Source organism: Artemia franciscana, chromosome 2 (assembly GCF_032884065.1).
Source record: "Artemia franciscana chromosome 2, ASM3288406v1, whole genome shotgun sequence".
Lineage (NCBI taxonomy): Eukaryota > Metazoa > Arthropoda > Branchiopoda > Anostraca > Artemiidae > Artemia > Artemia franciscana.
Window position 1 is genome coordinate 40,137,362 of NC_088864.1, and position 17,147 is coordinate 40,154,508.

The 17,147-nt window shown below is 35.1% G+C and overlaps 1 protein-coding gene across 1 annotated transcript in view; it reads right to left on the reverse strand.

The window, feature by feature from the left end:
* The window catches only part of LOC136041516 (soluble guanylate cyclase 88E-like), a 104,456-nt gene that overhangs the window by 44,303 nt on the left and 43,006 nt on the right, over nucleotides 1-17,147 (reverse strand). The window contains exon 3 of the mRNA XM_065726224.1: nucleotides 11,388-11,511. Within this exon, the coding sequence (XP_065582296.1) occupies nucleotides 11,388-11,511 (124 nt within the window). The remainder of the gene's footprint in view (nucleotides 1-11,387; nucleotides 11,512-17,147) is intronic.

The window sequence follows — 17,147 nt, forward strand, 5'->3', positions numbered from 1 at the left end:
CGTACAAAATGCATGGTCGTAAAATGTCGAAAGAAATCTATTTGAATGGATTTTGAAGTTCTAGGGCTCTTTTCAAGTAGCAACAGAGCTTGTGCCGTAGCAAGTTCCATTTCTGCCCCTTCAAATACTTATTGGACGAAACCGTTACCAAGTGAAAATTCAATGATATCTAGTAGAACTGATGGAGCGACACCTATACAATTCCTTAGCTCTATAATTGATGCTGCTGAACTGTTAGTCTCCGTCTTAAACCAATATGGAGTAAAACAAAAAATAATGCAACAACAAAAATAGAAAAACCGGATAGAAGTTGTGTAGTCAACATGAAGGCTTTCCGCAGATTCTGGTTGGCTTTACCGGCAAAACCGTTGCATTATCACCGATTTAGTTTTATTTCTTCTTCATTGATTATACCCTGTAATTGTTAACCCCTTGAAATTCTGAAATGGTATGTGCCAGGAAGAATTTTTCTAAAAAAAAAAAAAAAAAAAAAAAAAAAAAAAAAAAAAAAAAAAAAAAAAAAAACGGAAAAAAAACGATGTGACTTCCCTTAAAGATGGTGTCAAAATACATTTACCGTCAAACACGCCTATTTTCTTCTTAAAATCTTATTCTCTATTTCCTGATACCCAATCAATGCTTTACTTTTAAAAAATATTATTTATATAAGCAAATTATTGTATTACTTTATCTTAATCCAACTAAAAGCATAGGACTTGATATGCCACTAGTGAACCATTTACATGTTTTTTTTTTCTCCAGAGCTGTGTCCGTTGAGCTTCCTTTTTAAGGAAACGACAGGCGGGTTTTCAAGAGGATAATGCCCGTTGGAAGATCATTCCCAGTAGAGGTTCTCTGTTTGGATTGGCAAACGGTGGTTTAAGTAGAGGTAGCTCTTCGGAGGAGGGGTATTGAATGTTGTTATAGAAAATGGCATTTGAAGCAGCATGAAATCTGCCACTTAGAGTCTGTAAAGATACACGATTAGTGCTACATCTGGTCCTTGAGCCCCAAGGTTACCTTCAATCCAAAATGGGGATTCAATTTTTGAGGGCTTATTTTCGATCTTTTAGAGCAGTATCAGTAGGGTTTTAATAGTTCCTGTAGAAAAGTGGGTATATGTATTTGGGAAATAGGCTTAACACAAAACATGTACAAAGAGAAAGTCAGGGCGAACGGTAACAGGCTCTTAGAGCAAGGAATTTCATCCAGTTTTTTTGCGCAGACGGATCGGACTCTTTTGATTACTTAATCTTCAAGATAAAATCATTATGTGAAGGCAAGACCTTCGATTGATGACCAATAGCTCTTTAGTCTTGGATGCATTGAAGTTGACTGTTCAGGCATAAGCACCCTTTCCTATTTCCGGCAAAACTGTAATCCGGAATACGGATTACAAGGATACAGAATTTTGTACAGCCAGGTTTGTGGACAACTTTATGGATCGTGGTATCTTTAGCAAAATGTTAGAGCGGGCTGCTGTGACTCTCCTCTATGTCATTATATACATCAAAAAAATGTATGTAAATGACACCGAAATCTATTCAAATGGCTATGTATTTTGCTAAAAATTAATTAAAATTGCTTTTAAGATTCGTTTTGTATGGCCACATTTAAATATCAAGCGCTGACCGGTCTGTACACATAGCGCTTTTAATACCTTCCAAATCTTAGAAAAAAAAGATTTCTTCTAAAATAATTCTGATTCTTGAATTCAAAATGTCCTTTTTCAAAACATCAACACAAGTTCAATAATTTTGCCATTTGATTTATTATTATCATTTCCTCGGTATTAAAAAAATTTCACTACTTTCTTTGGAGGGGGGGGGGGGTGGAGATGATGCTCTTTATTTTATTTTTTTTATTTTATCTCCTTTCCGCTTAACAGTACCAATATTTTTTAAATCCAAAGCTAATGACTATATTTATGTACCATCTACACTTAAAAACAAACAAATTAAAAATATTCATTGAGGAAACTCCTCAGTGAGGCGGCTATTTATCACCACCAAGATGTATGCTCTTGTAAAAATTAAATAAATAAAAAAGTTTCTTTTAAGTGAGAGTAAGGAACGACATTAATACTTAAAACGAACAGAAATTATTCTGTATATGAAAGGGCCTGTTCCCTCCTCAGCGTCCCGTTCTTTACGCTAAAGTTTCACCCTTTCTCACAGCTCTACTTTATAAAACAATAAAAAATTTAGCATAAAGAGCGGGTCGTTGAGGAGGGGACAGCCCTTTTCATATAAGGAATAATTTCTGTTCGTTTTAAGTTGTAATGACGCTCCATACTTTCAGTTGAACAAAAACTTATTTTCTTATTTAATTTCTGCACGTTTTTGATTTTGGCTCACCGAACATGAATAATTAAAACGAAAGTTGCATCAATAATAAACTAATAATAACCTAAGTTTGATTTTGGTTCCAGTTGTTTAAGAATGACTCCTGAATCACAAGGGCTGTTTAATTAGAATAATAGCCTCTTTTAAAAGTTAAAAAAGAAACTTTAGCGTAAGAGCGGGCTATTGAGGAGAGGCAATCCATCTCATATACGTAATGTTTTCTGTTCATTTGAAATTTTAATGCTGCTTCTTACTTTCAGTTGAAAAAAACGTGTTTTTTTTAATTGTTGATCGTTCCACTCGAGAGATTTCTTGTGAGGAGCTACAGGTTGGTGATCAAAAAATTTGTAGGATCCAATCATATCGTTATTTGGGAGTTTTTCTTGATCCCCTTTTGTCATTTCATAATCATATTGAGTATTTAAGATTAAAACTTGCGCAAAATATTGGGTCGATGTACCGTGTGAAGAATATTTTTCCTTTTACCATTTAAAAATAATTTACCACTCTCTAATTGCTTCTTATTTGAATTATTGCTCAGTTGTATATCTTAATACATTTTGGGAGCATATAAAACCCTTACAGGTACTACAAAATAGGGCAATAAGAATACTTGGAAATTTCTTATATATATATATTATATATATATATATATATATATATATATATATATATATATATATATATATATATATATATATATATATATATATATATATATATATATATATATATATGGCAAAATTATTTCGAAAAATAAGTCAAATTTTCTCAGGCTTGTAACTTCTGAATTATCAAAATTCTGTTTTGTAGAGTTTGAGTTACTATTGAGCCGGGTCGCTCCTTACTTACAGTTCGCTACCACAAACTGTTTGATCAACACTTTCACTACAAACCAAATATTTTTTCTTCGTCCATTCCATAGCAAATCCCGAGCCACTGAGTCGAAAGCTTTGACAAAATTAACACTGATTTCAAATCGCTTTCTGATAGCCGTGCTTGCACAAACCGTACTCGATCATCTTCGCTCTTGAACAAAAGCCAGGTTTGTTATTCTTTATTCTTTGCATCAAAGGCCTTCTTATAGCTGACTTTTTACCATGGTTTATATTTTGTTGATATCTTTGTCTTCTTCAATGGTATGTGAAATTCGATAGAAAAAGACATACCGCATGATATGCTTCCGCTGCCTTGTCATGACCTTCCATGACGGAAAGTTTTGATTCTGGACAGAAGACATGCTCTGAAAACCTTACTCGGTTTTTATTCCTTATTCGGACTTATTCGGGAGGTCCCCCTTAACCTAGAGTTTCTCTTGGTCCGTTGAGTTTCATATCTTGCATGCACATAGCATCTACATTTCCAGATTATAATATCCACATGTTCTCTACTATTTGGATCTGATGTATTTGATGTACGGAACGTAGCTGGAACTCGAAATTACATCCGCCAATAAAATCTTTACCTTTAGCAAAAAATCCTTGCTCCAGTAAAAAGAAGCCTGCCAGTCTTCTTGCAGAAACATAGGTTCTTTCAACTACACAGATGGAAAATTTGCTTATGATTCCACTCCAGTTAAGTTACAATATGTTCGCATGCACATGATGTTCGCAAGGGAGAGGAGTGTTGGAGCAGGAAATGGCGCAAATTCAGCCTTAAATCACACAGATGAATATATTTCTGCATCTAAACAAGGTATAAAGTTCCATTTTGCTAAATGTTGGAGGTTGGAGGGACAAAAACGTTAGAGATGCTATAGACCCACTTTGGTTCTGCAGTAATAGAGATTAAAATCCTTCCATGATTCTGGTTCAAGCAAGGTATGCCTGTATTTGCATTAAAAGTTTAGATCCAAGGACGAATTTTTCGTAATGAACAAAATTAGTGGCAAAGGAAAAAAGTAAAATAGAAAAAGTGACCATAAAACGAAATTTGCATATTTTTTCATTATTTTTTTTTTGGCTACAAGGCTTTCTCATAGTTTTGATCGGACGATTTTGGTAAAAAAAAAAAAGTGGCGGGGGAGCCTAGTCGCCCTCCAATTTTTGGTTATTAAAAAATGTAATTAGAACTTATTTTTTTACGAACATTTTGTTTCATAAAAACTCGTAAATCTCCCCTCGTTAATAACTCCTCTTTGTACTAAAGCTTGAATTGGTCTCAATTCTTTAAGAATGACCCCAGGATCACAAAGGCCGTGGAAGAAATAGTTGAAATTACTAGAAATACTTTAGCGTAAAGAGCGAGGTATTGAGGAGGAGACGACCATCCTTATATACATAATGATTTCTTTTCGTTTTAATTTTTAATGCTGCTCCTTACTTCCAGTTGAAATTTTTTTTTTGATTTATTTTCTCATTGTTTTTTTTTAAATAATGCTAGAAAATCCTGTAAACAATACACAATCCTGTAAATATGTAAACAATAGTCAAAGTTTGTAACTTGCAGCCCCTCCCCCGAGGACTGTGGGGGATTAAGTCGTCCCCAAAGACATAGTCATTAGATTTTTCGACTATGCTGAATAAAATGGCTATCACAAAATTTTGATCCGGTGACTTTGGAAAAAATGAACGTGGGAGGGGGCCTAGTTGCCCTCCAATTTTTTGGTCACTTAAAAGGATACTGGAACTTTTAATTTCCATTAGAATGAGCCCTCTCGCGACTTTCTAGGAAAACCAGGTTGGTACGATCATCCCTGGGAAAAAAACAACAACAAAAAAACAACAAAAAAACACGCATCCATAATCTGTCTTCTGGCATAAAATACAAAATTCCATATTTTTGCAGATATGAGCTTGAAACTTCCACAGTAGAGTTCTCTTATACACTGAATCTAATGGTGCGATTTTCGTAAAGATTCTATTGCTGTTAGGGGATGCTTCCCCCTATTTTCTAAAAAAGGCAAATTTTTTCAGGCTCTTAACTTTTGATCGGTAAGACTAAACTTGATGAAACTTATATATTTAAAATCAACATAGAAATAAAATTCTTTTGATGTAACTATTGGTAAAAAATTTATGTTTTTTAGAGTTTCGGTTACTATTTAGCCGGGTCGCTCCTTACTACAGTTCGTTACCACGAACTGTTTGATAATCCGTCAGAAAATTTTTCCCTGCACCAGAGGAAACTCCCAAAGCAATTTTGTTAAAAATAGATATGGGATCTTATATATGTCAATAGTTCTAAAAGCAAACGATAGTTAGGCAAAGTGCTGTGCATTCAACGTAAATACCACACAGATAATATGCATCCTGTGTCGAAAAATTTTACATTTAAGATTGTTAGAACAACATTGAACTCTTAAAGCTGTCAAAATACTCAAATGATGCTTCGTTTGACCAGATTTCCAATATTTACCAACAAGGTATGATGGAAGATTTTAAACAGAAAATTATGCTCCGGATAATCGAAAAAAGCAAAATTCATACTTTCTAATAAATCTGATTATCGCCATCTCCAACACGAAACGGGATAAATTAAATCATTTTCAGTTCTTTAATAATTCCGAGAAGGTTGAAGTCGGCTTTTAATTTTCTGTCTTTTTCTCAGATTTCTTATCCAATCACAAGTTCCAAAAAGGTCGCTCAGTCAATTCTAAATAGTTTGGCCACACAAACTAAAAAAAATTGTAATGGACGAGATGGGGCAATCCTTTGAGGTATCAAATCCCCTTAATTTATGTGCTGTACTTATAATTGCGTGCCAACAAGTGTGAAGTGTGGGAGACTGAAACTTCCAAATGTATTTTTGTGACCCACCTCAATTTTCCGTGACAGGTTCTTTAGATCGATATGGAAGGGATTTGGAAACTTTCTGCTCAACCTCCTTGAACTTGGATGAGCACCACTGGACGCAGCATGCAATATGAGTGTTACAAGGGGACAACTTCCTCCTTATTATAAAAATGTTTGAGTGAAGTTTAAAAGTTTAGATTTATATGACTGCCTGTACAGAAGGCGGAAGTATGGATCCTTAGTGTAAGGTCTGTTTAAAAACTTTGCGAAAATTATATATAATTTTTTGAAGATTTTCTCAAATATTTAAATTTCTTAAAGATTAAAGTTAACCACTGTAAGTGATTAGTATAAAAAATGTGTATGCTTTTAGAAAAGGGAAAAATATAGTATAGCCAAAGACAGCACTGTGATTTCGATGAAGATTCACCAAGTATCACCAAGTTTAACATTTCCAAGGACCTTGGAAGGGATTTTTTAAGCCCCTATCTAAGAACTACGAAATTCCGTGTTTTCACCGATAACCATGGTCGCGGATAGATTTTTTTTTTCTCGAGTCTTCGTCTTGAACCAACTTTAGTTCAGCTGTGACCAACTTTGTTCAGCTGTGACCATATAACTTCCAATAGAAAATAAAAAGAAGGTAAATATTTAATATTTCAAGAGTGGGTAGGGGTATAGAGCCAGAACTTCTAGGGGACGCTGGAGAACGATGTTAAACAAAATCTATAGATTATATTGAGCTCAGAATTCCAAAGAAAACGAAGAGGAATAATAAAAGCTAAAAAGAACGTAAATAAAGTTTGCGAAGAACCTCCAAAGCCTCCGGTTGAGGCAATTTTTATTTATTTCCGATTCAAATTTTATTTATTTTCGATCCCAATTTCATTTATTTTTGATTGCTTTTTCCTTCCAATTGCTGACCATATCCCCAGAATTTTTTTTGGAACTTAAATGTTTTTTTCGATTTCCTTTAGCTTGAAACATGTTGTCTGCGCTTCAGCCTTGAAAAGAAATCCCTTTCCTAAAAAAAAAGAAACAGATGAATAGCAGACTAATGCATTCTTAGAGAATTTATTTTGATTGATTGATTTATTTATTTATTTATTTTATTTTATTTATTTATTTGTTTCGGTTCTTCGGAATTTATTTATTTATTTGAAAATTGATGTTTGAAAACATATTTTGATCTTATATGTAATTTAATGTGCTTATTTGACTTAATTAGTATATTTTTAGACTATATTTCCTTGTCTGAGACAATTCAATGTGTCTAAGACAACGATTTTTAGGAAACATTTTTTTATTTTATATAATTTAAAACTATTTTTTAAAACAATACAGCTTTCTTTGAATAAATTTAGTATTTGAGCTAACACAGCTTGATTTTACCTGATTAGTAAAATCATAAGATAAATCTTATAACTTTATTTGACTTGCGCTATTATTTCCATTGGATAGGTGATACCTTGATAAAATAACCCATTGGCTAATTTGAACCATATATACGACATATCATGGCTAATTACTGATTTCTTTGCCTTATGTTACCATTTACGACATTTTAAGGACTATTTCTTTTGATCAGGTCTTTCTAATACAATTTTTCAATACTTGGCATCATTTATAAGCTATATTAGAGTGAATTAAGTGTAATCGTAAGATATATCTGCTCTTGTATATGGTTTACTATATTTATTTGAAGTGATTTTTACTCTCTTAGGTTATATTTCCGTGTTTTACACTAATCATAGCCGGTCCGAGACTCTTTTTGATATTTGGGGTAGTTTATCTGCTCTATGGTGAAATCCTAGGATGTATATCTTACACCCTTATGTAAAAGTGTATCTTTTGGGGTTGGCACACTAGGTACCTCATTTCTAGTAAAACCAAGACAAAACGAGGACACATCAGTGGTATCAATTAAAAACCTCATCTTCCCTTATGTTCACGCTAGGGGGCTGTAAGTCTTTCAGTATTGGGCTTTTGGCAACAGTGATTCTATTTCTGTTCTATCCTTTTCATCCATCGCCCTTTCTGAGGGAGTTTCCAGCTATTTTTGAAGTCTCTACAATTTTGTTTTCAAAATTATAATTTTACTATTAATCAAAATAATAGCTGCCATTCCTAAATCAGCTACTAAAGGCAGAACATTTTGCTTAAAACACTGGTTCAAATTTTGGTTTACTATGGGCCGTAGTTCGTTCTTTCAATGGTTACTTCTGCTGGGGCAATTGTGATACCGATCATTTTCATGTAAACATGATATGAACCCAGCACATTTCCAAACATAGAATTACCATCACAATATTATATATGCAAATGCATATGGATTTGAAACAATAATCAATTTTGAAAAGTGGAAAATTAGAAATTAATTTACAAACATGGAAATAAAATTAGTGACTAAATATATAGTGTTCGAGTTTTCAATTCTTAGGTTGTATGTGTTTTTCTATATCAGGTCGACTGCTCACTGATGTCATTTTTGGAATGCAATTCTCAAATCAAATATTTCACTTGAAGGGCTATTTATTTTTCTTTGGTATACTGGACAATCATTTTGTTTCAAATTGAAAATGGGAAGGGTTTCAAATTAGATTGTTTTTACGTAAATTTTTAATGCATATTCTGTAGTATACTCAAATATTTTTTCGACTAATATTCATCCAACTTAGAGTGGATTTCCTAAAACCTGGATAAATCTTTGTCGAATCATAGTTTACATTCTAATGAGGATTTAGTTTTCCTCTAAATTCATGTCAAGAACTAAAATTGCAGCCTCAAAAATAAGTCATTGGCTCCTCCCCATAACACTAAAAAATCATGTACTCATAAAGGCATAATTCTACATTTTCGAGTCTCAAAATTAGTAATTTTGACACCTTTTGCATTGGCACCTATTTTTCTCTTCACTCTTTTTAAAACAATCCTTCGATAGTATGGTTTGTGACTATCAAAGAAGATAGTCCATAGACAGCTACAGGTTTACAGGTTACCTACTAATATGCTCTAGCTGTTATTTTGATTATACTTCAACTTGCAAAATTATATCCTTGTTTATTAATTTTCGTTTTGTTTACAAATTACAAATTCCGTTTTGTTTACCAGTCAGCTGTGGCACGATCTCTTTTGTTACTTAAAACCGCAGTAGATCTATTGGTTTCCCTGCTTATGAGCCCTCTATGAAGATTCTCTTACCACTGTCTCGTACACGATCACACCCGGAAATAACAAGAGCTAAGAGCTTATATGGCACTTGTGACGAGGCAAGATGAGCTACGAGCCAAGAGCTCATATGGTATGAGCTCTAACAAAATTCTAAGAATCAATAGATTGATTTAAAAGGAAAGTCAGAGGCTTAAATGCCGGTCAGGATTTAAAATAAGAGCTCTGAGTCACGATGTCCTTCTAAATGTCAAAATTCATTAAGATCCGATCACCCACTCGTAAGTTATAAATACCTAATGTTTTTTAAAAAAAAATTCTCCCTTTAGCCCCCCAGATGGTCGAATCTATTGAAAACGACTTTATGAAGTCAATTTGTGCAGCTGCCTGACACGCCTACCATTTTCATCGTCCTAGCCCGTCCAGAAACACCAAAATCGCCAAATCACTGAACACCTCCCCCCAACTCCCCCAAAGAGAGCAAATCCAGTACGATTACATCAATCACGTATCAAGGACATTTGCTTATTCTATCCACCAAGCTTCATCCCGATTCCTCCACTCCAAGTGTTTTCCAAGATCCCCCCCAACTCCCCCCAATATCAAAAGATCTGGTCGGGATTTGAAATAAAAGCTCTAAGACATGAATTCCTTCTAAATATCAAGTTTCATTAAAATCCGATCACCTATTCGTAAAATAAAAAATACACCGATTTTCACGTTTTCCAAGAATTCTGGTTTTCCCCTCCAACTCCCCCAATGTCACAGGATCTGGTCGGAATTTGAAATTTGAGCTTTAAAGCACAAGATCCTTCTAAATATCAAATTTCATTAAGATCTGGTCATCGTTTCGTAAGTTACAAGTACCTCAATTTTCAAAATTACCCCCTCCCCCGCAACTCCACCAAAGAGAGCAGATCCGGTCTGGTTATGCCAGTCATGTATTTTAGACAGGTTTTTATTCTTTCTATCCAGTTTCATCCTGATCTCTCCGCTTTAAGTATTTTCTAAGATTTCTGGCCCCCCCAAGTACCCCCCCCCCCCCATGAAGCTGGATTTAAAATAAGATAAAAGATTTAAAATAAGAGATCTGAGTTATGATGTCCTTCTAAATATGAAGTTTCATGAAGATCCGATCACTCCTTAGTAAGTTAAAAATACATAATTTTTTCTAATTTTTCAGAATTACCCCCCCCCCCCCCTCAATTACCCCAAAGAGAGTGGATCCATTCCAATTATGTAAATCACGTATCTAGGACTTCTGCTTATTTTTCCCACCAATTTTCATCCCGATCCCTCCAATCTAAGCGTTTTCCATGATTTTAGGTTCTCCCACCCAAACTCCCCCCATTGTCACCAGATCCGTTAGGGATTTAAAATAAGAGCTTTAAGGCACGTTATCCTTCTAAATATTACATTTCATTGAGATCCGATCACCCATTCGTAAGTTAAAAGTACTTCATTTTTTCCTAATTTTTCAGAATCAACACACACCCCCAACTACCCCAAAGAGAGTGGACCCGTTCCAGTTATGTCAGTCATGTATCTAGGACTTGTGCTAATTTTTCCTACCAAGTGTCATCCCGATCCCTCCACTCTAAGTGTTTTCCAAGATTTTAGGTTTCCCCTCCTAAATCTCCCCCCAATGTCACCAGATCCGGTCGGGATTTAAAATAACAGCTCTGAAACTCGATATCCTTCCAAACATCAAATTCTATTAAGATCTGATCAAACGTTCGTAAGTTAAAAATACTTCAATTTTTCTATTTTTTCCGAATTAAAGGGCCCCCCACTCTCCCCCCAGATGGTCAAATCGAGAAACGACTATTTATAATTTAAGCTAGTCTGGTCCCTGATACGCCTGCCAAATTTCATCGTCCTAGCCTACCTGGAAGTAGCGAAACCGGGACCGACAGAATTTGCGATTGCTATATGTCACTTACTTAATACCAAGTTCCATAAAAAGGAGAGGCTCTTGAATCTTCCGATTAATATGGGTTGTGGTTTTCTCTTTATTAGGTTGCAGACACAGCTGCAACCATGAGATAAATTTTGTATGTGTCACTACTCTCCCGTTAATCGGTTCTACAGGGTCATATGCCCCTATTACTGGTACCTAAAATTAACGATATCGACTTACCGTTTCATAATTAAATTCGACAAGAGGTCTGTGAAGCAAGAAATAATCACGCATTAGTTTTCCTTTTGCATCAGGTAACACCAGACGTAAGGAGTTTCCCAGATACTCGATTTTCATCAATGAGCTAAAAATGAAATAATAATAATTATAATAATGGTAAAAAGCATTTTTTTAAAGCTTTACTTTTTCCAATAAAGCTAGAAGTAGAGGCATAATCTCATAGATGTCACAGAAGGAAGAAAAATGGGTTTTTAAGATGTGCAGAAACGTTTTTTTCTATGTGAAAATGAGAACATTCTGTGTCTAAATGTCGTCTGAAATTAAATGTTGTATAGTAATGAACGAGAAGTAAAAAGAGATCCTTATCAATTTAAATTGAAAATTTTTGACAATAATTTATATATTAAAAACAAGCATTCCCCAAGCCGATCCCCAATATGCCAAGTTCTTTAATTTTTATATTCACGAATATAAACTCACTTACATAGTAAGATTTGCAATAGTAGAAGCCTAATAATGAATTATAGCACTTCTTTGGGAAGGCTACTTCCTCCCACCATCTCAAGTTCAACGACTAATCCTTAGAAATGCACTCACCAACAATCCCTAGATTCCCGATAAGAAAATAGCGTAACACGGTCATTAATAAGGATTATATGCGTCTATTAGCCTGATAGAGCAATTTTCATTGGAGTGCATATTTGGTCTACTTTTCCTTTAGTATATTTGAAAACCCTTGATGAATGATATTGGATTCATTATCGTAGTCCAATCGCATTGTTCTAAAAAAAGGTTTGGTGACTGATGAAGAATTGTATCAAACAGTTCGTGGTAACGAACTGTAGTAAGGAGCGACCCGGCTCAATAGTAAACAAAACTCGAAAAAACGGAATTTTGCTGAGCCTGAGAAAATTTGACTTATTTTGGAAAATAGGGGGAAACATTTCCTAAAAGTCATAAAATCTTAACGAAAATCACACCATCGCATTTGGCGTATCAGAGAACCCTATAGCAAAAATTTCAAGCTCCTATCTAAAAAAAATGTGGAATTTCGTATTTTTTGCCAGAAGACAAATCACGGGTGCGTGTTTATTTGTTTTTTTTTTTTTTTTTTTTTTTTTTTTTTTTTTTTTTTTTTTTTTTTTTTTTTTCTTTTCCCCATGGGTCATCGTATCGACTAAGTGGTCCTAGAGTGTCGCAAGAGGGCTCATTCTTACGGAAATGAAAAGTTCTAGTGCCCTTTTTAAGTGATCAAAAAATTGGAGGGCACCTAGGCCCCCTCCCACGCTCAATTTTCCCCAAAAGTCAACGGATTAAAATTTTGAGATAGCCATTTTGTTCCGCATAGTCGAAAACCATAATAACTATGTCTTTGAGAATGACTTACTCCCCCACAATCTCTGGAGGAGGGGCTGCAAGTTACAAACTTTGACCAGTGTTTACACATAGTAATGGTTATTGGGAAGTGTACAGACGTTTTCAAGGGGATTTTTTTGGTTTGGGGGTTGGGTTAATGGGAGGGGGCTACATGGGAGGATCTTTCCTTGGAGGAATGTGTCATGGGGAAAGAAAAATTCAATGAAAAGGGCGCAGGATTTTCTAGTATTACTTTAAAAACCGATGAAAAAATAAACATGAAAATGTTTTTTCAATTGAAAGTAAGGAATAGCATTGAAATTTAAAACAAACAGAGATTATTACGCATATGAGCGGTTCTAAAAATATTTTAGCATAAAGAGCGAGGTATTTAGGAGGAGATAAATACCTCGCTCTTTATGCTAAAGTATTTTTAGTAATTTCAACTATTTATTCTACGGCCTTTTTGATTCAGGGGTCATTCTTAAAGAATTGGGACAAAAGTTACGATCTAGTGTAAACAGCGAGGTATTAACGAGGGTACCAATCCCCTCGTACACATAGTAAAAATATAAGAATATAAAAGTTTAAATATAAGAATATAAAAGTTTGTTACGTAAGTTAATTCTTAAGTTACGCATATTTTTTACTAATAAAAACGTTCGTTAAAAATTAAAAGTTCTAGTAGCCTTTTTAAGTAACCGAAAAATTGGAGGGCAGCTAGGGCTCCTTCCCCACCCCTTATTTCTCAAAATCGTCTGATTAAAAAGCCATTTAGCCAAAAAAATAAATATACAAATTTCATTTCAATAATTTATGTGCGGAGAGCCAAAATCAAACATACATTAATTCAAAAACGTTCAGAAATTAAATAAAAAAAACTAGTTTTTTTAACTGAAAGTAAGGAGCGACATTAAAACTTAAAACGAACAGAAATTACTCCGTATGTGAAATGTGTTATCCCCTCCGCAATCCCTCGCTCTTTACGCTAAAGTTTGACTCTTTGCCACAATTCTACTTTTTCAAACAGTTAAAAGCTTTAGCGTAAAGAGCGAGGGATTGCGGAGGAGACAACCCATTTCATATACGGAGTAATTTCTGTTCGTTTTAAGTTTTAATGTCGCTCCTTACTTTCAGTTAAAAAAACTAGTTTTTTTATTTAATCTTTAAAAAGGATAGCGACGAGGATAAAGAAGTAAGTATTTTTCTCTAATAGCCTATTATTCTATGTGTTTCTTACTAGAGAAGGCGTAGTAATTCAACTGTTTTCAGGGTTACCAATAATCTATTTCCGGAGGTCCCAAATTATAAAAGGAATATAATTCCTACAATAATAAATTTTAAATTTTTTCTTATAACCATTATTCCAGTAAAATTAACAAAGCCTATCATACAAAGTTGGGTTAATTTACAAAGTTTAAACTATGTTTTTGTAGCTTTATTCGAAATTATTGGTTTGCTATGTTTCATGCTTTGACTTGCTGGTGCTTTCTTTGTCTATTTTGAAGGAGTGCTGGTCGGAATTCATTACTTTGGATGTGTTGTTTGCTATTTAAAGCATTCCTGAGCTAGGTTTCGTGGCCTTACGTATGTGTGTGTTTCTTACTTTACTTACTTGCACTTGTGGCGGGAGTCAGGCGTTTCCGCCTTGCCCGGCATCCAGGATCCTTGTGACCTCTTTGGACTAGGTCTCACGATCTGCTGCCAATTGCTATGCCAACAGAAGCCACTGGGTCGACCATCTATGTCCAAACTTATTAAAGCCACCAATGGGATCCAGGTCAGACTTGATCAAGATCTACCAGTTCTTTTTTTTATCCACCTTGATGCCTCTTCCCAGAGTCGTAGGGCTAAACTAGAAAGATTCGATGGGGCAGGTATTCTGGCGGTCTTTGTAGGACGTGACCCAGCCATTCTAAGCGGTGCTTTTTAACGGTAGTAGCAACATCTCTTCTAATCTTGCAGAGTTAGCGAATATCGGAGTTAGATATACGATCTTGCCGGCGAATTCTAAGTATTCGGCGTAAGCATCCATGCTCGAAAGCAGCTAGTGTTCTCTCGTGTTGAAGCTTCAAGGACCAAGTTTCGCATCCATAGAGTAGGATGGTTCGGACCGTGGCCGTATAGATTCGACTTTTAGTCAGAATGGAAATTTCTCGGCGGTTCCAATGGGGCTTTCAAAGGGATGCAAAAACAAACTGCGTCCTCTGTATTCTTTGCTGGATGTCTAAGTCTTAAGAGCCATCAATCCAAAGTATGGAGCCTAGATAGGTAAAGCACTCAACCCTTTCTAGCTGATTTAAGTTCACGCTCGAATATATTTGGGTTGGATGATTCATGACCATAAATTTAGTTTTCTCTGCGCTTACTTAAAGTCCAATCAGACTTGATCATTAGACAATGTCATCTAGCATCTTTTGAGCATGTTCGGGGTCAGAGAAGAGTCCGACATCATCAGCGTAATCCAAGTCGGTCAAGGACAGATTTTTTCCAATTTTGGCACGATTGTGTTGGATTAGGGCATTTTCTAGCACTCAGTCTATACAGTAATTAAACAAGATTGGAGAGAGAACACAGCCTTGCTTTACTCCCCTTTCGACTAGGAATTCTTCAATTTTCTCCCCATAGCTTCTTATCCGACTTGTTGAATCTGAGTAATATGCCTGAGTTTGTTCAATAAACTTTACAGGCATGCCATCGATTTCTAGGGTTTTCCAGAGTTAGTGAGGAGTAACGAAGTCGAAGGCCGCGGGTGTAGTTGAGGAATATTAAAGCTAGAAGTAAGTTATACCTTTGGCACTTTTGGATAATAAGTCGGGTAGAGAAAATATTATAAATGCAGCCTCTGCCTGGTCTGAAGCCAGCTTGACTTTCGCGGGTATTTTTCTCCCAGGCACTTTTGAAACGATTCAAGAGAATTATCCCGAATATTTTTACCGTGACATCTATAAGACTTATTCCTCGGTAATTTCTACATTCAGTCTTCTCTCCTTTCTTATAAAAGGGTAGTATAATTAATTCATGTGTGTCGTCTGGAACTTATGATTTGAGACCCTTAGTTTGTATTCCATGGTTTGATTTGTCTAAAAGTTATCGTTTTAGGTGTTATGTTTGCCATTTTTGGCTTTATGAGGTAGGTTTCTTAGGCGTTCATATGTATCTATGATCAAATTCATTTGTTTGCTAGGTTTCATGCTTTGACTTTTTGGTGCTTTTTTCATCTATTCCGAAGATGTATTGATCGAAATTTATAGTTTGATGTGTTAAGTTTGCTATTTTGGTGGTTTCTATAGTATGTTTCTTAGAATTCTGAAGGTGTCTTTTTTGAAATTTTGATTTGTTGTTTTTCATACTTTGACTTCTTGGGGCTTTTTCTGTATCTTTCGAAGGCGTATTGATCGAAAATTATGGTATGATATGTGAAGTGCTGATTCGTGGTTTTTCTGGTATGCCTCTTAGAATACCGAGGGTGTCTTTTTTTGATATTATGATTTGCTGTGTTTCATGTTTTAACTTTTTGGGGATTCCCTTAGAACTCTAAAGGTGGCTTTGCTCGATTGATTGTTTGTTTTGGTGTTTTGTGGTTTGGCTTGACGGTGTGAAATTATGGCCCTCCTTTCACCCATATATCTTCAATTCCCTGTTTGAAGAGTTTTTCTTGCTTTTTCCCTGTCCTCTTGATCCTCTTACCCGTTCCTAGTAAGCTTTTTGCCCCGCTTGGAATTCCTTGGACTCTTTCTCTGTCTTAATTAGTAGTTGTTCTGGATTTAGTCACATACAATATTCTTCTAGCATGTTTTAGCCTATTCTAAAACCAATAGACCCTAGCATACGTTTTTGTTGTCTTCCATCCTTACTTAGTCCTATGCAATGATCCTGTAGCGTATTTTAGACTATTCCAAAATTAATAGACGTTTTCTGACATTTTTAGTATTATCCATCATTAGTTAGTTCTATCTAACGTACCTTCAAACCTCTCTAGTGTTTTCTAGCGTGTTCGTCTCCCCTCCATTATTAATTCTAGCCTTAAGAAAAAGTACTAGCCTATTCCAAAAACTGTAGACTTTTTCCAAAGTTTTAGTATCTTCCTTTTTATTTATCCCTATCTAATGTACATCTAAGAGCCCAGCCATCTATTTATCCCAGCCATCCCTCCGCTGTCTAATTCATGGCTCCAAAGAAGATTTTAACCTATTCCAAGACTGATCGACGTTAACCGATCGGTCTATTTCCTTATTTTATATCTACCTTCCTTATCTTGACCTATATAATGTATCTCCAAACCTCTCTAGCCTTTTTACTAAGTGTGCTCATCTCATCACATCCCTAGTCTCGGCACCAAATGAAGTCCTAGCCAATTCTAAGACAGATCGAGTTTTTCCCAATTTTTAGTATCTTTCCTTT